This window comes from Zingiber officinale, chromosome 7B (genome assembly GCF_018446385.1).
Source record: "Zingiber officinale cultivar Zhangliang chromosome 7B, Zo_v1.1, whole genome shotgun sequence".
Classification (NCBI taxonomy): domain Eukaryota; kingdom Viridiplantae; phylum Streptophyta; class Magnoliopsida; order Zingiberales; family Zingiberaceae; genus Zingiber; species Zingiber officinale.
The window spans coordinates 34942167-34968386 of record NC_055999.1 but is presented as its reverse complement, the minus strand read 5'-3'; the positions used below and the strand labels follow the sequence as shown (position 1 = coordinate 34968386).

At 37.2% G+C, this 26220-nt stretch overlaps 1 protein-coding gene across 1 annotated transcript; it reads left to right on the top strand.

The window, feature by feature from the left end:
• The first annotated feature begins 1061 nt into the window (after window positions 1-1061).
• LOC122005657 lies at window positions 1062-26220 on the top strand. The gene is made up of 4 exons (XM_042560774.1): window positions 1062-1571; window positions 24761-24799; window positions 25718-25802; window positions 25881-26220. The coding sequence occupies exons 1-4, from the start codon at window positions 1158-1160 to the stop codon at window positions 25961-25963; spliced, it is 621 nt and encodes a 206-aa protein (XP_042416708.1). The 5' UTR covers window positions 1062-1157; the 3' UTR covers window positions 25964-26220.

The window sequence follows — 26220 nt, the reverse complement described above, 5'->3', positions numbered from 1 at the left end:
GTAGGGTCATGATATTACATTATCTGATCTAGTAGAGCTGGATAGTTTTTTATCCCAATAACCGAACCAACCCGATCCGCGATCACCCCTACTTGTAACAACTACTGTCGATAAGTTGTTACACGTTATAGTAGCTACTGCGGATAAGCTGCTACACGCTGTAGTAGCTACTGCCAATAAGTTGTTACACGTTGTAGCAGCTATTGACGATTAGCTACTACAACATGTAATGAGTAATGTCTATTATCATTTTAAAATATTTTATTTTTTATTATTTTATATTTATATTTTATATTTCATTGGATATAGGGCCGGATATCCAAATAACTGACAACCCGTCGGATATTTAATACATAATAACCGCCGGATATAGGGCCGGATGTAGGGTCATGATATTACATTATCCGATCTAGTAGGGCCGGATAGTTTTTTATCCCAATAATCGAACCAACCCGATCCGCGATCACCCCTAGTAGTACAGTGTGTTCGGGTTGGGTACCCTCTCCCCCTTTGATATGTCACACTTGCTTGACTCCTTACCTACCATGACTATTGCACTAGGAGCCGACGGAGGAGGAAGAGGAGGTGGTGCTAGTGCCGATGACCTCCATGAGAAAACAGTGACAATGAGGAAAGGGAAGAGATGGAGTCAGATGATGGTGAGGAAGATGAAGGTGGCATTGCTCAACTATAATCAATATTATTTTTAAAAATAAGATTGATAATTTTAAATTGTAGATTATATTTTGATTATTAATATTTTTTTAATTATCAAGATAAAATAAATATTATTTTAAAATTACATGTCACACCCCAACGTGTAACATTATAATATAAAATTTATAAGTAATGCTAATATATTCAATTTTAATATTATTTTTATTGACTTAATTATCTGATTAATTTTAAATCAAAAAACACATGCAATAAAAATAATATTAGGCTGCCCGTTTGACGTCCGGCCATCCGACCGTTCACCCGATCCAAATTATAACTTAAATTGGAGGGTGAATCTGAAAAGGGACCATCTCCTAGTAAAAAACATGGACTGAGGATCCTCCCACAGGATTTTTCTGCTTCCATTAAAATTCGGGTCCCCTGGTTTTTTGTCGTTCCACTCTCATCCCCTTGCTACGGTGCGGAGCGCAGCAGCCCAGATGAGTCGGAGGAAGCCGACGGCGAGCAGCCGGAGACATGCCGCATCTACCGACAGCCTAGGTTCCGTTGATTCGTCAGGAGTTGAACCGATTCCCCGCTCCTTCTCGCGCCGAACCTCATCCCGAGCCTCAGTCTCCCGCTTTCTTGATGCCCCATCGGGCTTCTTGGTCGAGGAAGGAGATCAGGCCGAATCCAGGGATATCTTAGATGGTGGATTCGGTTCGTTCTTGACGAACCCAAGGAGCTTCCCGTATGGAGTCAAGCAGCAGTGCTGGGACAAGGCGGAGAAGGTGAAGGGGCGTGACCCCGATCGGTGGCGCCACGACGCTCTGGGAAATATCGTCTTTCGGAAGCTCGTAGGTTGTCCAGGATGTCTCTGCCACGACTATGATCACATTATCCCCTACTCAAAGGTGCGACTTCGATCCTCTCTATTCGGCTGCTTTATTTGATGCTAAGTCAATCCTATTCTTCATTGAATGTTAATACTCTATATTTTTACGTCCTGATTGCAATCACTTACACTCTTAAAAAGCTTCTCTTGTGCTGTTAATCAGATCTCTTCCTCAGCAAAATTTTTCAATTTTTGAATGCCTATATTCTTCCTCGGAATATATGATTCACGACAAGAGCAAATGGATGGGATCATTTTTATTTTTTTCCTTGAGAAATATAGATGTCAGGGACATGCATTCATCAAAAATTAAGGTAGAGACTGTATGTATTATTTCTATGGCCTAAATTAAGATAAATAATTCTGCTGTAAAGTCAAAGAATAAATTTCATGTAAAATTAGACACGCACACAAATTAGAAATGAACTGGCAGTGCAACTTTATCTATCTTAAGGTAAAATGTCAAACTTTTGCACAAGGTAATACAAATTTATGCCTGAAGATACAACTGGGGATGAGCCTTTCAATAGAATGTGCAATGATTTACATGTATTGCTCAGTCCATCAGCAACCAATATAATATTTCCACACCGAAATAAGAAGTAATACAGAATTATAAGCAATAAAGAATGAAAATAGGATTATACTTTATCTATTATTTTTTTAGTTAGCACCAAGTATCCAAGGCCTTCGGTTGAGTGACCGGTCCGACTCTACGAAAGTTTACAATCAACCACTAGGGTAGATCGGGAAGCGCTCGTCGAGGCTCATCCTAACAGTCAGTGTTCTCGGGTTTGTTACCTACTGGAGGAAAAAATTCCCCACAATGCGCTGTAGCTAAGTCTCGAACTCCAAATGTTTGGTCTATCGTTGGAGGGCCTGACCACTACACCGTTGCCCCGAGGGCTAAATGCTTCATTTGTTATGAAATAGAAAGAGATTCTTCAGCTGATGTAGAAGGAAAAAATAGGAATATTTCCTATTAACACCTCTCTCAAATTGGAGGTGCCCTGAGTAGTTTTAGTTTGAACTCTAGACAAGTAAGACATTCCTTAGCATAAGTCTCGGTAAGAAAATCGGCCACTTCTTCCCTGGATGGTATGTAAGAGAGACCAATTACCTTTTTTTTTATAGTGATATTGAATGAAATGACAATCAATCTCAATGTGATTTATTGTTTCATGAAATATATCATTGTGCTCAATTTGAAACACACTTTTGTTGTCACTGTATAGGAGATTGGAAAAAGTAATATGGACACCTAGATTAATAATGCTCGAAACCATATTATTTCAGCAAAGGAGCAAGCAAGAGAATGATATTGCAATGCTTCATTGAGTGACCATTGGCTGTAATGAAGATAAAGATAGTAGTCCAAATAATAATCAGAAATTGATTTCAATTACTAATGACTTATCATATGTGGATGACAATCTCAACTATATTTACCCTTATTTCTATATTTGTTATTACCATATTTATCATAGTATTTTTTATATATTATTTTGATAATATGTATAAATAGACTTGTTAGCCTACAACAATAATTAATGAAGCAATTGTCTTCTCTTTACTTTTCTCTTTATTTCTATCTCTCTTTATTTCAACATGGCATTAGAGCTCTGACACCGCCGGTGAAGTCCTCGTTGCCAACGAGAATCAATAGGCCTTTACTTTCGGTCTTAAGGGGCGCAACCTCGCCGTGCACGTCCACACTTTCCTTCTTGATGTCTTTTCCAATGTCACCCTCGTGTCGTCCTTTGGTGGTGGCAGTGGCAGTGGCTGCTTCGTTGGCTTCTCCAGTAACACCGCCAAGACCCGCCATGTGGTGCCGCTAAGCTGCCTCCTCGACATTCGCTTCATGGGCATCTTCTGGTTCAAGGTGTGGTGGACCACCTAGTGGACTAGCTACCTCGGCCACAATGTGGAGAACGAGACATGGTTCCTATTGCTTCACTGTGTCGACGTATGCCCATACGTCCTGCCACTCGTCGATGGAACCTTCCACGCTTGCCTCCTTCCCAAATCAAGTAAGATAAACCATCTTCTTCTTCAAGGTGGTCACAATGGTGATCATCTCGTTCAAGGTGGTGAATGCATCGGAGTACCTAGCCATCACCAGCTAGGGCATCAATGACATCCGTTTGGCAAAGAAGGCATCAATGTTCCTCGACCAAGCTGGTGCTAGCTTCAACGTCTCTCAAGTCAACTACACTTCCCAAGTGGAAGTGATGAGCTCTGAGAAACTCCCTTTTATCCTCCTCGTCGTCTTCAACATTGGCCATCGCATCGACGACGTCGAGAGCCTCATCCTCTACGCCGGCCTCATCGCGCCCTACAAAAAGATCTCGTCCAAGGAGTCATTAAGGGGGAGACGAGGGTTCTCACTGCCTCCATGACCATGGAAGAGATCTTCAAAGGGGCCAACACATTCAAGCAGGAAGTGTTCAAGAAGGTGCAACTTACGCTCAACCAGTTCGGTTTAGTCATCTACAACGCCAACGTCAACCAGCTCGTCGACGTCAAAGGCCACTAATACTTCTCCTACCTCGGCCACAAGATGCAGTAGGAGGCAGCCAACCAGGCCAAGGTCAACCTTGCCGAGGTGAGGATGAAGGCCGAGATGGGGTCCAACGCTGGCCGTGTGTAAACCGCCTCTTGCAGAAGCTGGGTCACGGAGGTTAGGAGGAAGAGTTCCTCCTGTAGTAACTGGGTCATGGAGGTTCGGAGTTCCTCCTGTAGTAACTGGGTTAAGGAGGTTAGGAGCTCCTCTTGCTACCTCTATCACAATAGTTGGGTTAGGGAGGTTCGGAGCATAGTTATTTAAGGTGTGAGGCACCCAAAAGCACATAGTTGCTATGAGACCTGAGGCATTAAACACAAGGTGAGGTGCACATCTTACCGAAGTAAGATGCTTTAGGTATAAATTTATACAATTCAAACATATATAAGACTAACAAATTTATAATCCATAAACTATTAAACAATAATGTAAATATAAAATTTACTAACATTCAAATATTGAAATAGTTTATCTTCATAATTAAAATCAAACTTCAAATTAAAGCCAAAACAAACTTAAAATATTGAAGAGTCATGAAGAGAGAAATAAGTTTGTAGCGAGGTTGATGTTTATTTTCTAGCGGAGACGAAGAATCATGGCAGAAAAATATGTCGCACGCATGCAACCTAATTAAAGCTTGATGCTCATTTTCTAGGAGGGAGGAAGAATCACACAAGAAAAATGTGTCCTAATTAAAGGTTGATGTTCATTTTCTTGAGTAGAGGAAGAGTCACGCTAGAAAAATGTGTCGCATGCATTTAACCTAATTAATTTAAAAGGTAATTAAATGTATGGTTTGGTTTTTTTTTTTTGCACTTCAATAAAGTGAGGGAAGTCACAACCTAAGCGCACCTTAACATTTCAAAAGGCGTGCGCTTAAACACACTTCTTTCAAGTATTACACCTGGGTCACTACCCAGGCACTTGAACTCCTCCTGCCACCTCTTTCACAATAGCTGGGTTTTAGGGTCAGGGAGGTTTGGAGCTCCTCTTGCAACCTCTATCACAACAACTGGGTCATGGAGGACCAACTCTTTTCCTTCTGTCAGCTGCATCAAAAGGATCTGTGATGACGGGTTGCTTCTTATTTTCATCTGCAAAGACCAACCGCCTTTAGTAGCCACCGCTAGGACAGAACATCACCCACCTCCGTGATACAGAGACCACCTCTGGCACCGCGCAATTGAGCATCAACAATAGCATGAACCGTCACTTCTCCATTGTCGTACCCAATAGCTCCGGCTAAGCGACGCCAGAAGATAACACCAACTACAACCCCAAGAAGCCAAAGCCACCGTGTCATCCTTTCGGCGGCGACTGCAGCTGAATATTTGGCAACACGAGTGCCACTGTGTTCAGCACATTCCAGCCTCTCTCGGCAGCATGGTCTCTATTTTCTTCCTCAAAGACCACGATGAGAACAAGAAGAAGACAAGGACCTATGCACTTGTCTTCCTTGCCCTCTCCTTCCTCTCCTTTATCAACATCGAGGAGCACTACATCTTTGGCGCCATGGGTGAGTACCTCACCAAGCATGTCCATTGTCTACCTTCAGATGCTGTCCAAGATCCTCACTTTCGAGGTGGGCTATAGAACTCCACCAGCACCGTCTGCGCCTGCCTCGCCAATGATGCCAATGTCGTCTGCTCCCTCGTTGGATACCGGATGGTCCTCATCATCCAAACTGCCTCTGCGGTCGCCATCGCTTGTACCATGAAGCTCATCCTTGCCTAGTGACTTGCCCTCATCATGATCGTCATCCAACCCATCATCATCCTCTGCTTCTACGCCTGCTGTGTCCTCCTCATGCGCCTTTCCATCAAGGCTGTCAAGAGCTAGACCAATAACAACAAGTTCGCTGCGGACACTGTCGCTAATCAACGCACCATCACCGTCTTCTCCTCCCAAGAATGCATTTTGCGCATGTTCGAGGAGGCTCAAGCTGAGCCAGTCGGGAATGCATCCTGCAATCGTGGTTGGCCAGCACCGGGCTAGCTTTCTCCTAGAGCCCAATGACTTACACATGGGCTCTTGATTTCTGGTATGAAGGCAAGTTGATTGCTAACAGATTCATCTCTGTCATACTTGATGACTCTCGGCCGCTGTCAAGGTCTCTCAAAGGGCCTCACCATCGACAACAATGACATCACATTCGCCATCATGGCTTTCATGGTCTAGTTTGATGGCTGCCTCTTTATGTATAATTGTGGCAAGGGTGGCACCATCTTCCCTGTTAGCGCCTCCATCATCATCGGTGTCCTGGCACTCAGCTCAGGGCTTTCCAACATGAAGTTACTTCTCCGAGGTGAGCTCCGTTGGCGAGCGGATCATGGAGGTGATTTGACGAGAGATAAAAATTGACTCCGGTAGCTTGAAGGGAGAAGCTCTAGAGAGCGTGATCAGGAATGTGAAATTCAGAAACGTGGAGTTCACATACTCTTCCCGGTAGGACAACTACATATTCAGGGGCTTCAATCTCAATGTGTCAGCAAGGTGGCATCGATGTTAGGGTCTTGCTCTCCTTGTTGGCCCCCATGCCCAATTCTACGCCCCAAACACGGGGCAGTCTAAGAGCTCCACAGACTGGCCATGTCACGCTCATGGAGAGGGTTAAAAATTCTGAATCTCCCGTGCCTTTGGCATCTCTTCTCTCCATCCACCAGCGTCCTTTCCTTCTTATCTTTCTTTTCCTCTCTTCTCAGCAATGTCAGTAGCAGTAACAACCCCCCAATTTTCATTGCCCTTTTCCAGCCAAGACATCCACAACAACGGACACCGTTATTAGCAACCCGACACCACTGGGAGCCTTTTGCCTTTCTTCACAATAGCAAACCTTAATCCCTCCTCTTTACTCTTCTCTCCAATAACAGTCGTTTTGCAGTTGTCTTTCCTCCATCAAGTATTGTCTCTTTTTTGTCATCTTCTAGTTGCAATAACAAACTTTTTTCCTAAGCTTTACTCAACACACATCAAGTGTTGTCTCTTTTTAGCCATCTTCTAGTCGGTCAGTAGCAAACTTTTTTCCTAAGTTTTGCTTGGTATATTCAGCCACCAAAAGTTGTAGCCTTCTTTCTTTACTCTTTCTTCCAACGATAGATCTGTTCCAACCTTTCAACATCTGCTCCTCATCTTCTTCTAGTTGTCCTCTTCCATCAAAAGCAAAATTCAGAAACATATCATATCTGTTATATCATTGGTCATACTGGTGGTCATTGCTCTAGAAGATTTGATTGACTATCCAGTCGGAGAAGATGTTTCAATATATTGATAACCAAACTCAACGTTTAACATCAGCTCGTTGAGTTTGTCAAGGGTCATGAAGATAAAGATAGCAGTCTAAATAATAATCAGAAATTGATTTTAATTACTAATGATTTACCATATTTGTACTACAATCTCAACCATATTTACCCTTATTTCTATATTTGTTATTACCATATTTATCATAGTATTTTTTATATATTACTTTGATAATCCATATAAATAGGTTTGTTAGCCTATGACAATAATTAATGAAGCGATTGTCTTCTCTTTACTTTTCTCTTTATGCTTTCTTTCTATCTCTCTTTGTTTCAACAGGTTGTTTCTTTCTAGATTAAGAAATTAGAGGAGCTTAAGAAACACATAAATCAATAGTAGATTTATGATCATTGACATCTCCAACCTGATCAACATCAGAATATGCTTGAAGAAAAAGTTTTGACTATTTGAAAAGAATTCCTTTTTGAATTGTGTCTTTAATATACCAAAGAATACAAAGGACAACCAATGAGGATCCATAAATTGGCTTACCACATTAATTGCTGACACATGTTGAGTGTGTTATGATAAGGCTGTTTAGTTCTCCAACTAGTTATCAATCTCATAAGAGATTGCCCTCAGTTTTATGAATCTTTCCATTCATTTCAAGGGGTGTCAATTTATAATCATTTCAAGAGGTGTGCCTACAATTTATGATCATTTCAAGAGGTGTGTCTTCAATGTTATACTCTAGACTTTCACGTTGTCGATGATGATTGCAATCACTTGCACTGTTAATAACTTGTCTTCTTCTGTTAATCAGATCTCTTCACAAGAGCAAATGTTCATCTTTTGAATGTTTATATTTGTCTTTGGAACATCAGATTCATGACAAGAGGAAATGGGTGGAACATAAAAAAAAATTAAGGTAGGTGTTGTATGCATTATATGTGGCATAAAAATTAAACAAATAACTATTCTGTAAAATCAGTAAATAAATATCATCAAAATGGGTCAGAAAGAAAAAGAAACAAAATTATAAATGAAGCGGAGGCTATTTATCTTATCCTTTAGTGCAGCATTGGAAGGGGAGTCTTGGCGTAACGGTAAATTTGTTTTCATATGACCAAAAGGTCACAGGTTCGAATCCTGGAAACAGCCTTTTGCAAAAAGTAGGGTAAGGTTGCGTACAATGGATCCTTCACTGGGACCTCGCATGGCGGGAGCTTCGTGCACCGGGCTGCCCTTTTTTTTTTTAGTGCAGCATTGCTCATCTATGCCCAGAGGTGTAATTGGGGATGAGCCTTTCAATAGAAGATGCAAAATTTACTCGTGTTGCTCTAATCTACAACTAATATTTGTACTGGTTTGAACATACAAGATAAAAAGAATATCTTCACCGTGAAATGGAAAATACTTAAAGGGAAATGAATTTTTAGCAAATAAGGAAAGAAAATAGGAATATGTTGATGCCTTATCTGTTATGAAAGGGAAAGATATGCCTTAGCTCATATGAAAAGGATAAATAAGGTAGGAATATTTTCTACTAACACCTTCTTAAAATGGAGATACCTATAGTGAATTCAATTTGAACTCTAGATACCGGAGATGTTTGTTGGTGTGTCTTGGTAAGAAGATTGACTACTTGTTCCTGAGATGGGGTGTAAGAGGGGCCAATTATTTTTATTGGTAATGATGTCAAGTGAATTGATAATTAATCTTAGAAGGTTTATTATTATTTCATGAAATAATTGTACTTTTGTTGTGGAAGAAGTAATATGTATACATATATCTCAGTAAGTCATGCTTTAAAGTTTAAACCATATTTTTTCAGCAAAAGCATAAGTAAGAGCATGATATTCTGCTCAGAGCTTGACCAAGAGATAATTGGTTTTTTCTGTCTTTTCTCACACCATAGGTTGGATAAGAACAAATATGATAGGAAAACTAAGAATTTAATATTTGGAATATGGAATATAGGAACTCTCATCGGTAAATCAATGGAGGTAGTAGATATGATGATTAGGAGAAGAATTAGTATTTTGTGTGTACAAGAGACAAAATGGGTAAACGAGAAGGTAAAGATGATAGAGAACTCGAGTTTTAAGTTATGACACATTGGAAAGAGTAAAGCAACAAATAGAGTGAGTATTATTGTAGATAGTTCGTTAAAAGATGAAGTTATAGGAGTAGTTAAAAAAGATGATAGAATTATAGCCCTTAAGATAATAGTGGCAAAAGAAACTATGAATATAATTAGTATATATGCACCACAAGTAAGATTAGATGAAACTACCAAATTAAGGTTTTGGGATGACTGGGATGAAATATTACAAAATATTTCACCAAATGAAATGATTTTAATAGGAGGTGATCTAAATGGACATGTCGGAGTGAAAAATGAGAAATATGAGAGGGTATATGGGAGTTATGGGTTTGGAACGAGAAATGAGGAAGAGAAAATTATATTAGATTTTGCGATAGCATATGACTTTATATTAGTTAATACGTTTTTTAAGAGAAGAGAAGAACACTTAGTCACATTCAAAAGTGGGAATAACAAATCGCAAATTGACTTTCTTATGCTTAGGAAGAAGGATAGAAAGATTTGTAAAGATTGCAAAGTCATCTCTAGAGAAAGCTTAACTACCCAACATAGATTAGTAGTGTTGGATATACGTCTCAAACATAGTATCAATAGAAAGAAAATATATACGACTCCTAGAATTAAGTGGCGGAAGTTAAAGGATGGGAAGCAAAATATATTTAAGGAGAAGGTAGATGTACAAACATTATATGAAAAATACGATGACTCTAATACAATATGGGATAAGATGATATCAAAGTTGAAAATAGTAGCTAAGAGTGTACTCGGTGAGTCGAAGGGGGCATGCACCACTAAGTAAGGAATCTTGGTGGTGGAATGAGAAAGTATAAAAGAAAGTGAAGGAAAACGAATAGCTTATAAGAAATTATATATTTGTAAAAATGAGGAAAACTTAAAAAAAATATACAATAGTCAAGAAAGAAGCTAAGAAAGTAGTGAGTGAAGCAAATAATGAAACTTTTGAATGATTATATCAAAAATTGGATACAAAAGAAAAGGTAAGAGACATTTATAGAATAGCTAAAGTGAGAGAAAGGAAAACAAGAGATCTTATCTAAATAAAATATATTAAAGATGAATATAATAGGGTATTAGTAAATGATGGAGAAATAAAGAGTGGTGGAAGAAGTATTTTCATCAACTTTTTAACGAAGGTTTAGGTGACCAACTTAACTTAAGTAATTTAAGTAGGTCAAATGAGTATAGAAATTTTAATTTTTATCGTATAATTCAAACTTCAGAAGTAGAATAAATTTTAAATGAGATGCACAATGAAGAAGCCGTTGGACTAGATGATATTCCGATGAAGGTATGAAAGTGCTTAGGGAAACAAGGTATTGAATGACTTACAAAATTATTTAACATGATATTGAAAATGAAAAAAATGTCTGATTAATGGAAGATAAGTACTCTATTTTCTTATATAAGAACAAGGGGGATGTACAAAATTGTGCAAATTATAGGGGTATTAAACTAATGAGTCATACCACGAAACTTTAGGAAAAAATAATAGAAAAGAGATTAAGAAAGGAGACCACAATGATCGAAAATCAATTTGGGTTCATGCCTAGAAAGTCGATAATAAAAACTATACATCATCTTAGACAATTAATTGAAAAATATCAGGAGCAAAAATAAGATCTACACATGATATTCATTGACTTAGAAAAAGCTTATGATAGAATCCCAAGAGAAATTATATCGAGAATTCTAGAAAAGAGAGGTGTTAGCGTAACATATATTGAACTAATTAAGGATATGTACGAGGATATAACAACCAGAGTAAAGACTTGAGGTGGAGTAACTGAAGTATTTCCAATAATGATAGGGTTACATCATGGATCAGCTCTAAGTCTCTATCTTTTTACACTAATTATAAACGAACTCACTGCGCACATTTAAGACATAGTACCGTGGTGCATGTTGTTTGTAGATGATATTATTTGGTAGATAAAACACAAGGAGTAAATGCTAAACTAGAATCTTGGCTGGAAACACTAGAAGGGAAATGTTTTAAGCTTAGTAGATTAAAGACAGAATATATGGAATTTAAGTTTAGCAATATTAGAAGTAATGAGATAATTGTTAAGATAGGAGAGGACGAGTTGCCCGGAATCAAGAGATTTAAATATTTAGGATCATTTTTGTAAAATGATGGAAGTATTGAGAAAGATGTCTTACATAGAATATAAGCAAAATGGTTGAAATGGTTGAGAAAGATAGGAGGGGAGCGTCAAGTGTTTTATGTGACCGTAAAATATCTCTAAAACTTAAAGATAAGTTCTATAAAACCGCAATTAGACCTGCTATGTTATATGGATCTGAATGTTGGGCTATGACTCGAGCACATGAGCAGAAGATGAGAGTTGCAGATATGAGGATGTTAAGGTGGAAGTGTGGACATACGAGGATGGACAAAATAAGAAATGAGAGCATTAAAGAGAAAGTCGCATCTATTGAGGAAAAACATCGAGAGACACGTTTAAGATGGTACGACATATACTTAGACGACCAATAAATGTTCTAGTTAGGCGATGTAAAACTTTGACAAACACACATATCAAATGAGGAAGAGGAAGACCAAAAAAGATTTGGTTAGCAACAATAAAACAAGATAAAATTTATTTAAGTATAGATGATGATATAGTTCTCATGTGACCAAAAGGTCACGGGTTTGAATCCTGGAAACAGCCTCTTGCAAAAAGTAGGGTAAGACTGTGTACAATGGATCCTTCCTCGGGACCCCGTATGGCGGGAGCTTCATGCACCGGGCTGCCCTTTTATAGCCGACTCCACCTAGTGGGATAAGATTTGGTTGTTGTTGTTGTTGTTGTTGTTATTGTTGTACAGCGTCAGTATATTCTTGAAGAACCAAGTTCTGATGGCTTGAAAAGAATTTCTTTCTGAATTGTGCCTTTAATATGACTGAGGAATACAAAGGACAACAACACAATGAGGAATAGATGGTTCCACCATGAATTGGCTTACCACTTGAACTCTATGACTAATGTCTAAGCATGCTATGGTTAGGTTGTTGAATACCTCCAACTAGCTGACAATACGTTGCAGGATTTGGTAGGAGCTTTCCCCCAATGTTTTGAAGCTTGGCACTCATTTCAAGAGGCAATTTCTGCAATTTTATGGTTAGAGAATTTAATGTGAAAGACTTTGATTAAGATACCTGACATAGGTTACCTTTATGCCAAGAAGTAACACAATTTACTAAGTTTCATTTCAGAGGCTCTCTGAAATATGCCTTTCAAATCCTGCCAGTGACATCGACATAGAGAGAAGGAGAAGCATTATATGACCAAGGGAGATGTGAATGAAAAGAGCATAATCATGTTGACTTTTTCAAAATGCAGAATTAATGATAACAGTTTGAAACTTCTCAATCCAACCTCAAGTAGCTTGTTTCAATTCATGTAGCACTATTGAAGTTTGCAAACTAGTTTAGGTGTATGTTGTAAATGTGTCGGTGTTGTCATATAGACTTCTTTTGGAAGGTCTCTGGGAAGAAAGTCATTCTTGGCATCAAGTTGAAATAATGGCCAATCTTGAGATAAGCAATAACTGTTAGAGTCTGAATAGATGTCATTCAAGCAATGAGAGCAGGTGTCTCTCTCATAGTCTTGTGTAAACCTATTGGCACAAAGTCCTGCTTGTATCTTTCAACAGAGGCCATCTAAATTTGTCTTCATTTTGTAATCCATTTCCTCCCTATAGTTGCTTTGCCAAGAGGTAATGGCGCAAGTTCCCAAGTACCTGTATTTTGTAAGGATGGTTCTTCATTCATATTCATTTGTCCTTGTCGAATTAATGCTACTTCTTTGAAACTTTGTGTTCATTTTAGTAATGAAGTCCAGTTAAATGACAATAATAGTCTTGAAGATAAGATGGAGAACTACCATGAGTTTGTCGATTGAGATACTGTCTTAGTGGAACGAATGTTATCAAGAGTCTCATCAGGAGGTTTTGCTACCTTGCAATTAGTAAAGTGATATTTATTTTTTATCGAAGACATGGTTTCCAAAACATCTTTAGTAATTAAAAGGAAAAGGTTTAGAGAGAGAAACATGAGCAACATGTTGATGCCAATGTGAAAGGGACAAATCACTAGTTGAGCAAGCAGCAGACAATATACTAGAGGCCTAAGAAATAGAGTTTTTCAACAAGGAACATAAATCCAAGTCTATGCATGAATTCTTGCACAATATATTTCGAAGAGGTAAAGTACAGTTAGACCATGCAACAAATTGACCTATAGATAAGAGGTTTATATAAAGTGGAGAAGTTGAGAAAACATTGGGAACATCCTAAGGTGGAGTCTGTATAATTTCTATAGAAAGTGGCAGTTATAATGTTTCTATTAACATTTTGAATGTTGGGAATATATTTAAAGGAGAAGGAAAGGGAATTAATGTGGTTTGATGCTTTAGAATCAAGGTACCAATTAGTAAAATGGTTATCTTCATTCCTGGAACTTCTGTGGAAGATTGATGCTGAGGTCTATTTTTCATGGAAAATAGGTACATGTATAAATCTGCTTTGAGAGGTAAAACTCTCAAGCAGCAAATCAAACGTACAAAGGATTGGAGTTTAATCCTCTACAAGTGAGGTAAACTCCTCAATCAGCTCTCAAACCACCCTCACAATCATGCATCACAAGGGCACATTCATGCTGAGGTCTATTTTTGAAGGGATGAACCTAAGCAAGATGCCTATATTTTTTTCAGCTATGACATTTAATGTAAGAAAGATACCATGTTTCATATGTTGCAAGAATGGAGTCAGATGGTTTCTTAAAGATTGTTTTTCGAGTTTATTCTACAAGCAATTCTGGAAGAGTATCATCAACCTATAGAGGATAAAAGCACGTACTAACTCAACAGCATTTTGAAGGGTCATCTGGAATTTGATCAATCAAGATTCATGTTATTAATAACATTTTCTACATTGTTTATCCATTTGGCTCAATGAGTGCCAATCGATCTCAAATAATAGACATTTTGAAAGGAACTCAAAGATAAATTGTCTGAGTTGTTGCTTCGTGCTATGAATACCCATTTCTAATTTATATTGGAAGGAAAAAATAATTTGATTGTACCTTTTAGCAAGAAAAAATTTCATATTTCCTTTTTGGGTTCAAATTTATTGAGTTGTATGCTTATGGCAGGAGTGACAATGCTAGTGATTTAGGTCATTATTTGTTATTGATTTTCCGTTATCAACGTTTTTTTTGTCTTTTATAGGACATTTACTTTCACTGGCTACACAACACCATTGATCTTTTCCTTTTAAAAAATTTCATTCAATAAGACCATTAGTTATAATTTGCCCCCCATCAAGTTTGATAATGATGTATATAGCTTTGTTTGTCAATTGAAATGAGTTGATCTCTAACTAAGTTGAGTTTCACTTTGAAGGTGTTCTCGTCCTTGTTGTTTGTCATTTAATTTGACTAAGGACATGACAATATTGAATATGACATGATAAGACGATTCAACTCGACGCGAAATGAATTTGAAATATGATTAACAAAACTAATATCTGAAAGTGGAAGGTTATGACTAGACCTGCCCACGGATCAGGTCCTAAAGCCTAACAAGGATCGTGTTGTTTACAGTTCAGAGGCCCAACTAATTGGCGAACCGGAAGTTAATCATCGGTTTTTTTTATAGCATTTCCGACCATTGGAACCAACGGTTCTGACCGTTGAGAGGGGGTGGGTGGTTTTTTTAATATTTTTTTAATGGTTGAAAATATTTGATCGTTTTTTATCAATTATAGTACTTCCTTTTTTCAGTGTTTGTTACTCTCCCAATTCTATAAATAAGAAGCTCATTTCATCATTTCCACACCTTCTCTACTCTCATTCTCAATTCCTAAATCTCAATTGCTTTCGACTTCACTTCTACACGCTTTCGACTTCAATTCTACAATTATAATAGAAGGAGGCGGTTCATCATCTCGATCTTGGAGGGTCAAGGAAATAGTTAATTTGAATGAGGATCACGATTTTCAATTTTCCGATGATGAGATCAAGCAAAATCGACACTCAACACAAGGAAGTACTGATAGCAATACTTCTAAGGTTCGAGATGCTTTTTCTTTAAAATCATCTATTTTTACTTAACATTTTGAGAAGGTCACCCTCCGTTTGGAGAATTGCTTGCAAAATGTAAGTATTGTAAAGCCTTCTACAAATTCCAAGCAGGTGGTGAGTATGAGTCATTGAAATGACATGTCGAAACGAAGCACCCAACGGAATATGGAATTGAACGTTCTCAAATGCAATTATCCAGATTTTTCTCGACTAGTGGAGGTGCCGATTTTGGTTTATTTATGTATTTATAATAAATTAAAAGAATTGTTAGCTAGATTTGTTTGAGAATATTTTTCTTTTAGTTTCGAGTTTAAATGCACTTTTGAAGATTTTTGTCGACAATCACGTAATTCATCTATTAAACGTGTTCTTTGAACAACACTTACTCGTACAATTAAAATATTAGTAAAGCAAGGGGAAAAAATTAATTGAAGAATTTTGTTAAATAATAAAGTTTCTTTATGTTCTAATATTTGTAGTGATCATTGACAAACACTATATGTGTGTGACTTGCCATTGGATTGATAACTCTTGGAAAATTCAAAAACATTTTAGCTTATAGAGTTTTTGATGAATCATACAATGCTCACAACATCTCTCAATTATTATGTTTAATTTTAAAAGAATATGGATTAACTTCTAAAATATTTTCAATATCATTTGATAATGCTAGTTCTAATACTACTAGTATTGAAGACCTTAAATTTATATGTCAACTTATTATTTGATTTATTTTTTCATTTTCATTGCGTATGTCATATTTTAAATTCGTGTTAAAGATGGACTACAATTTTTATAAAATCATATTGAACCAATTAGAAATGATATTTTTTTATTTATGGTCGCATTCTACTAAAATGAAACAATGGGTAGATTTTATAAAAGTAATAAAATGAGACCTAAAAATTTTTCACGTGATGTATCAATACATTGGAATTTAATATATTAATTATTATAAGATTCATGTCGATACAAAGAATTATTATGTTTATTTTCCACACAAAATACCAATAATACTAATATATATTTATTTTCACAACTTTTCAATGTTTATTTTCCTACTCATTTAGTTATGGTGAATTTTAGTAGTATAGTGTTAATTTTAAATGAACATAGTACGAATTAATTTTTTATTTTCTTGTGTATTAATAATGAAAGCAAAATGAATTTTTTTTTTATATTCCTAAAATTTATTCAGTTGCATTTGCTTTAGACCCTAGATTTAAATTAGAAGTTTTACGAGAAATATTAGCTTTGTATTATGATGTTTTAATTTAATTTAAAGATTTTTCTTCTCCTGGTTCTATTAATATTGTACATAATGCCAGTATAAAATATAGATTAGAAACTAATATATTTGAAACACAAAATATTAGTACTAGTAGTAGTAATTTTTTTTTAAAAAAAAAGGGCAGCCCAATGCACGAAGCTCTCGCAATGCGAGGTCCCGGGGAAGGATCCATTGTACGCAGCCTTACCTTGCTTTTTGCAAGAGGCTGTTTCTAGGATTCGAACCCGTGACCTTTTGGTCACATGGCAACAACTTTACCGTTGCGCCAAGGCTCCCCTTTACTAGTAGTAGTAATTTAAAAGTTACAAAAACACAATTTTTATCAAAAGAACGAATAAAGCATCCATAAGAATCCTTAAGTTCCAGAGAATTATTTTACGACTTCTTTTGATTTTAGTAAATAGCGAGTTGGATTTCGATATTCTACGATGGTGCTCCCAAAGATTCAAAGTTTCCCATCCTCTCCATCATAAAAAAAAAAATTTATCTTATCCAGTGTCAACTGTTACTGTAGAACAAATGTTTAGTGCTGGAAATAATATATTAGATGAACGACGATCTACTTTGTGACCTGACTCTTTGGAAGCTCAAGCATTACTTGATTGGACAAGAGCCGAAACAAGAATTCAAAGAATGCAACTTTCAAATAACGAAGTAGAAAACATTGATATAGAAGGAACGAACACTACGGGAACGGGAAATGGAAGTGAGTATCAATGTCACTTCATAAGGTAAAAGGGTAAAACGGTAAGGAAACTATGTGGGCTTTGATTTCCCTATATCCTAAGGGAATCTTAGACAATTTAAATAAGTGCAAACTCTTCTTTATATTTTTTTGTAATAAATTTATAATTTTAGTTTTTTTTAATATAATAATTTTGAACCGTGACAAACTGTGAACTGGTGGTTTTGCATTGTGAATCGTCTTAGATGGTTAAGGTTAAAGCCCGACCTACCAAAACCATTGAACCGACAGTTCCATACTATCAAACTGTCGGTTTCAAACCCAAATTAAGTCATGACCTGGCTATATGTAAATGGGTGAAGGGATTTACCCATTTATTAAGTTTTTTATGTTATACAAATTTATAGAAGGTATTAGTGAAACTTAAATATGTAAACTTACTTTAAAAAAATATATAATGAATTTTGTTATTATGTTATATAGTTTTATTTTGACACAAATAACATATCCTTTCTATGACATGATTTGTATGACATATCCCAAATTACTACACCAAGTGGAGATACAAACTTCTTGATTCATGCGTTCACTTGGATATGTTACCAAGTTTTGGGATAGATTGGTGAAAATCTAAGGCAGGCATGGGTTCTCATGGTTCCAACATCAAGCATTACCAAGGACAATCGAAGGATATCCCTGGGCATTGATGTGGGACCAATATGGATCTCCTATAGTGGATGGATACTTTGGATTCAAGGGAAGAGGAGTGACACAATCATTTTGTCTTTGAAGGTAGTTTTTGCTACATGACCTTTGTTAAGAAGAGAAATTCTCTTGTTGGTTCGGCGGTGGCATCTTCACTTCTTATTCATGCTCAGTTGGGATATCCAGGTCTTGATAAGTTGAAACAATTACATCCTAGTCTTTCTCACTTAGAGTCTTTGTCTTGTGAGTCGTGTTAGTTAGGTAAGCATGTTCGTAGTTTTTTTTCTCCTTGCACTGTGAGTTGGGCTACGACCTCCCTTTGCTTTGGTTCATTCTGATGTTTAGGGTCCGACAGTCGTGTTTCTTCTACATTGAGATCACTATATTTTGTTATGACGATTTTTCCCATTGTACATAGTTATATCTGATGAAGGAACGTTCAGAATTGTTTTCTATTTTTCAATCTTTTTTTCATGAAATCAAAACTCAGTTTGATATTTCTCTTCGAACTTTGCAAAGTGATAATACACGCGAGTATCTTTCTACTCAGTTTCATTCCTTCTTGGCATCTCATGGTTTGCTGCATCGCATGTCTTACCCTCATACCCCTCAACAGAATAGGGTTGCAGTGTTGGTTGGTCCTAGGAATATCGTATCGGTTTCCCTGTACAAAATTTTTGTACAAGTCCTGAACCTTTCCTAACAACCTATTGTGTTCTTTAGAAATTAAATTCGGAATCGCAAACGGAACTTAACATTATTGATTCCAAATTTAACTTATTTGTTCTTAGAGGTTTAGATTTGGATCGCAAACGATACTTAACATTATAGATCTAAATCCACTTATATTACAAATTCAATTAAATATTTATTTCCGAAATCGGCTCCCAGGTCAAACATGGCGAGACACTTGGTCTTCTTGGGTATGGGAACATCCACCACTGCCTCGACAAAACCTCTTAACGAAATTCAATATTTAATTTCTTTATATAACTCTAGGTTTAACCAAAAAAACAATTGAATCACAAGATCGAAAAAAATAAAAGAAACACAAATTTGAAACAAATCCGAACATCTAGAATCTCTAGCCTCCTGTGTTTGGAATTCATACAAAGAAAAACTAGTATGATGCGGAAAATAATTACTAGTTATACCTTTCTTTGTATGCAACAACCTGATCTTCTACCGTATTCCTCTTCTTATCTCGGACGTCGTGTGGGTGACGATCTTCCAAGACGAGAACCACCCAAGCCCTTCTTCTTCCTTCTTTCAAGTTTCGGCCAAGCAAATTTCTCCAAGAGATAGCAAGTCTCGGCCACCACCACCAAACTCTAAGGGATGCTAGAAATAAAGCCTCCTTTTCCTCCTTCTCCTAGTAAGATCTGGCCACCTTCCAAGCTCCAAGAGATGATGAGGTTCGGCCAAGGAGAAGAAAGAAAAAGGAAAAGGGAGAATAAGAGGGCCGGCCACACCAAGGAAGAGAGGAGAGGAATAGAAGAGAGTTCTTATTGTGAAGGCACCTCCTCCCTCTCTTTTATAATCCTTGGTCTTGGCAAATAAGGAAAGTTTTAATAAAAATTTCCTTATTTTTTTTGCCATGAAAAGGAAAATTTAATTGATAAAAAATAATTTCCTTTTCTTTTATTAAAATGGTCGGCCACCTCTAATTCTCCAAGCAAGGAAAGTTTTAATCACAAGAATTAAAACTTCCTAATTTGTTTCCGGAAATTTTTAAAATAAAAATTTCTCTATTAATTTTCCCCTTCATGGTTGGTTATAAAAGGAAATTTTATAAATTAAAATCTCTCTATTAAAACATGTGGATGATTTTCAAAAAGAAAAGTTATCTTTAAAATTAAAATCTTCCTCTCAATCTACAAATAAGGAAAGATATCACATCTTTTCTTAATCTTTTGTAGAAACTATAATAGGAAAAATTTAATTTTAAAACTCTCTTTTAAAATCATGAACATGGTTTCATAAAAGGAAAGTTTTATCAAAAATTAAAATCTTTCTTTCAATCTACAAATAAGGAAAGATATCAAATCTTTTCTTAATCTTGTGTAGAAACTATAAAAGGAAAGATTTAATTTTAAAACTCTCTTTTAAAATCATGAGGATGGTTTCATAAAAGGAAAGTTTTATCAAAAATTAAAATCTTCCTTTTAACTACAAATAAGGAAAGATATCAGACCTTTCACTTAATCTTTTGTAGAAAGCTATGAAAGGAAAGATTTAAATTTTAAACTCTCTTTTAAAACCATGGTATCCACATAAGAAAGATTTAAAAAATAAAATCCTTTTTAATTTAATGTGGCCGGCCACACCAAGCTTGGATTCAAGCTAGGGCCGGCCACACAACTTGGCTCATCCTATTTGCTTGGCCGGCCCAAGCTTGGGTTCCAAGCTTGCTTGGCCGGCCACCTTAGGATGAGTATAAAGGTGGGTATAGGTGGGTATAATACTTTATTAATAAGAGGCTACGATAGGGACCGAGAGGAGGAATTGGTTTTGGTCTCCCGATGAAATTAAGCTTCCTGTGTTCACCCCAAACACCCAATTTAATTTTATCAATAATAATTCATTCCACTAAAGAATTATTATTAAACTACCGCACCAATCTCAAATTACATTTTGGGCTCCTTCTTATCATGAGTGTGTTAATCTCCTTGTGTTTAAGATGTCGGATGTCCACTAATTAATTGAGTTACTGACAACTCATTTTAATTAATATCTTAGTCCAAGAGTAGTACCACTCAACCTTATTGTCGTGTCGGACTAAGTCCACCTGCAGGATTTAACATGACAATCCTTATGAGCTTCTCTTGGGGGCATTATCAACCTAGATTACTAGGACACAGTTTCCTTCTATAATCAACAACACACACTATAAGTAATATCATTTCCCAACTTATCGGGCCTATTGATTTATCGAGCTAAATCTCACCCTTTGATAAGTCAAAGAAATAAATACTAAATATATGTGTTTGTTATTATATTAGGATTAAGAGCACACATTTCTATAATAACTAAGGTCTTGTTCTTTTATTAAGTCAGTATAAAAAGAACTTACCTGGTCCTGCTCAATACACTCAGAGTGTAATAGTGTAATTTATCAGTCAAGATAAACTAATACCTAATTACACTATGACTATTCCAATGGTTTGTTCCTTTCCATCTCAGTCGTGAGCTACTGTTTATAATTTATAAAGAATTGATAACATGATCTTCTGTGTATGATACCACACACCATGTTATCTACAATATAAATTAATCGAACAACTACACTTAACTTATAAATGTAGATATTTGCCCAATATGATTCTTATTTCTAAGTAAATATTTATACAAAAAGATAGGCTTTTAGTATACATTCCAACATGCAGAACGCAAGAATCGTCATCTCTTTGAGACCACCCAAACTCTTCTTCTCCATTCTCATGTTCCTCATCAGTTTTGGCGTGATGTCGTACTTACTGCGTATTATCTCATCAATTGCATGCCTTCCTCCACTCTCCAGGGTAAAATACCTCATCATATCCTCTACCCTCATCATCCTCTTCATCGTTTACCACCTCGGGTCTTTGGTTCTATATGTTTTGCTCATGATCATGATCCTGGCATTGATAAACTCTCTCCTCGGTCTCATAAGTGTGTTTTCCTTGGGTGCCCATGGTCTCAGAAAGGGTATAAGTGTTATTCCCCTACTTTTCGTCGGTACTTCATCTCTGCTGATGTCACATTCTTTGATTCAGTTTCATTTTTTGGACCTCCTGCTTCCCAATTTGAGGTTTCTCCCTCTCCACCTGCACCAGTGACTATCTTTTGTTCTCCGATGGAGCTTCTATCATTCCCAGCCTCGTCTCCTCCTTTGTAGGTTTATCAGCGTCGTTCTCATCCTGTTTTGCCGCCGCCCAACACTGACACTGCCGTGGACATATCTTTGGAGCCAAGTCCTTCGCCGTTTCCTTCGGTCCCATCTCCTGACTCTGATATTCTCATTGTACTTCGAAAGGGTATGCGTTCCACTCGTAATCCTTCTCCTCACTATGTTTCTTTGAGTTATCATCGTCTTTCTCCTTCTTATTATTCTTGTCTTTCTTCCTTGTCGTATGTTTCTCTTCCAAAGATTGTAGGTGATGCATTTGCCCATCTAGGATAGAAACAGTCTATGCTCGATGAAATTTGTGCTTTACAGAGTAGTGGGACTTGGGATCTCGTTCCTCTACCACCTGGGAAGTCAGTTGTTGGTTGTCGATGGGTGTATACGGTGAAGGTTGGTCTAGACGGTATGGTTGACAGACTTAAGGCGCGTCTCGTCGCTAAAGGCTATACTCAAATCTTCGGATTGGATTATAGGGACACTTTTTCTCCTGTTGCCAAGATGTCTTCTGTACGCTTATTCCTGTCAATTGCTACGATTCGCCATTGGCCTCTTTATTAGTTGGATATCAAAAATGTATTCTTACATGGTGATCTGCTCAAGGAAGTCTACATGGAGCAACCTCCGTGTTTTGTTGCTATGGGGGAGTGTAGTGATGTGGTTAGTAAAGATTGAGGTATCTGGCTTTGGGACGTCGGATGTAGCCATTGATTAGTTTGGAAAGAACTGTGAAGAAAGGCTCCTGACTGTCGGAGAAGACGAGGGTTGTGATTGCACCCGAGTCTTCGGTGAACAGGATGTGGCTGGTGCATGGATTCACGTCTTCAAGCCGCCTCGCGAGACGTGAACATGCGCGCGAGAGGGAAAACTAGGAGGCGTGAAGTTGTCTTCTCGAGGAGGCCGGAGATGGGGTCGCAAGCAAAGGAGTGTTGGTATGGCAGAGCTCTGGAACCGGAGGTTCGCCTTGAAGTCTTGGGCAATCTCACGGACAAGACCCTGGAACGGGAGCTTGCGGATCAGAAGCTCTGTGCTCTTCTGGTACTTGCGGATCTCTCGCACCGCCACCGTGACAGGGCGGAATCAATGGGGCTTCTTCACACCGCCGGTGGCAGGCGTTGATTTGCGAGCTGCCTTGGTCGTGAGTTGTTTGCGTGGGGCCTTCCCTCCGGTGGATTTTCTCGCCGTCTGCTTCGTCCGAGCTATTGTGTTAGATTTCGAAATTGACAGGAGGAAGAGAGAACTAGGGTGTCGCTGATCCTCGGTGACGGCAGTGCACGCAAGGACAACAGAGCGGTGATGCCTGTTCTGCGTGCGAGGAACGACAGCTGCAGAACAGCAACGACATGTCTGCGTGCGAAGAATGTCGGAGGAGAAGGACTGCTGCTTTGCGGCGAACGACACTGTGCGTGCGCGAGAGAGGAACGACAACGCAGGAAATTAGGGTTTTGGCTCTGATACCTTGTTAAGAAGAGAAATCCGTGTATTAGACATCACAAAGTTATTGACTTATATAGAAGAGAATATATAGTATAATTACAATAATACCCCTAGTTATGTTACAATATTCCAACAACCTTCGTGTGAGAAAAAAAGAGAGAAGGGAGAGTTCAGAGAGAAACCAAAGCAACTTGAGGAGGAGGATGAGGGTCGGGAAGAGGTGTAGAAAATCCTGTAATTACTTTGAAACCAAGTAGTAGAATCCACGGTAGAAAAATGCTAAAGGAGAGTAGCTTGTTAGTATTACTAAGCTATGCCTTGAAATACAATTATCAATGGGAATTGAAAAACTTTCATTTCTGAATAAAGATCCACATGTGAACTGCTAATGTGCTACGCCAGAAGTGCATCTAATTTTCTTCTCAGCTGGGAATGCATCCACAACAGCATTATATGGGTCAAGTTTTTGAGTCAGGACCATTGGTATGAGAAAGTTTTTGTGTTTTTCCTAGTATTGATGGGACAAGGAGTTATTCTCTTCATTTTTCAAGAATTGTAGGCATAATCTGGATTCTTCAGTTAAGCATTTTTTTTTGCTGTTTCAGTTACAATTCATTAGTTCACCTGTACCTAACCAATTTTGGCAAAACCACTAACCTTCCATGGTAGTGTTGTCCATGAAATCCATTACAATTAATTAGTTCACACTGAATACCTTTCAAAACTTGGAACTTGTCAAAAACAATCTTAGCTAAATGCTCTGTTTCACTATTTTGGATTTAATATGCTTTGTGACTAAAACTCCACAATGCTAGTCTTCTACTGGTGATATGTCAGACTGCTAAATTTGGACTTTGGATCATTTTGTTTTTTTTTTTTTGGAAAGTTCTAAGATCCTTTTTCTGCATGACTACAAAGATTGAATTTCGAATTGGTGATGCTCCGGATACCATTAAATTCATGTCCTGAATCTTTGACTTGGACAATTTTTGAGGCTTGAACTAAAGTAGCTTCATCTTATGAAGATCTCTCTTTGCTGCTAAATTAATTGTTGCAGATAATAATTTATGTCAGCAGTTTTGTGTTTATTCTTTGTTTGAAAATACTCAGTTGAACAACCTATATCTAAATTCAACCATGTTATATTGAACATTAGGAATTGAATTTTTCACTAATGATAGAAAATAACAGGGTGGAAAAAGCACATTGGACAATTGCCAAGTTTTACAGGTACGTCTAATTTGTTCTCTCAGCATGTGCCTCGTCTCTCTTGAATGTTGTATGGAAAATGAGGCTCTTCTTTATGACTTATTCCATCATATTGTTATTCATTTTAATGCTATTGTTTTTCCATGTTTCATCTTGTATACTTTAAGTTATTTGTTCTTTTGTAAGATTTCATAAGTTTTTATTTTAGTTGGGAAGGCAAAAACAAGATTACTAATTATTAGAGTACAATCTTGGCTAGTTCACATATATTAATCCAAGGGGATGGATATCTAGTTATAGAAATATTGTGATATTACTTTTGTGAACTTCCAAAGTAAAACAAAAAAAATTCAGAAATTCTAGCCATCCTATTTTACTCCAAGAGCTATAGTAAATTGCCATGCTAATGCAAATATTTTGTTGCTTGCAAGATATTATTTGCTGATCATCAAGTATAATTTCTGAATATCAATTCATAGTTAGTAAGCTTTTGTACTTATCTTTCAAGTACTTTGTTGTATAATTATACTCTTTTAAAGGTTTCTTCCGTAGACTAGTACACAACATATTTAACACTAAAGACAGAAATCATTGGAGCAAAAAGTGATTACGCTCATCCTAGGAAGGAAGGTAAATCACGGAGGGTCTTTTGGCAGCGGCTTGCTAGGTGAGGGGATCGCCTGCATGGGGTAACTCCACTGATGCTGCCGTGATTTGAACCCGAGACCCATTGGATCCTCATCCGTGTACCAACTCGGCTACCCCGTGGGGCACTAAAGAAAGAAATCATGAATTTTCTAATAGTTGTTGCTAAAGATGCTTTTATATCCTCTGAATAAATTTTCATTATGTTATCCTAACGAATAACTATCATTTATGCCTGCTATGGATTCCTCCATCATAAATATTGCCGAAATAGTTTAAATTTCTTATCTACAGGCAACTGTCAATAGATCCAAGGGGAACAAGATGGAGGTATCCAAATCTGAACTTATACAGAAGAGTGCGTACTGTAGAGTTTCAGGTACCAAAGGTTTTTTCTGTTAGATTAAAAATTTCCATTGCAACTTGTTAAAAATCTCCATCCATTTGTCAAATATAGGAAGAGACATGGACCTCTTAGAACTCTCTGCCTTTGGTAACGTCCGTCGTGGACCAGATTCAGGAGGGTGCAATATCCAATGACTATTACAAAAGATTTTCTAGTTCCGGAGATTTTCTTGTAATTGATTCGACAATACTAACAAGATGACAATTGGGTTTGAGATGCATAAAAATTACAATCCATACCACTCTTTATGCACCATATTTTGAGATACTTGGATTTAATTTTTATAGTGATATTCACCATTAATAGCTACTTTGAAAGCCAATTTAGATTGTAAAGATAATTTGGCACACTTGGATTTACCGAAAGGCACCAGAACAATGACTTTGATTAA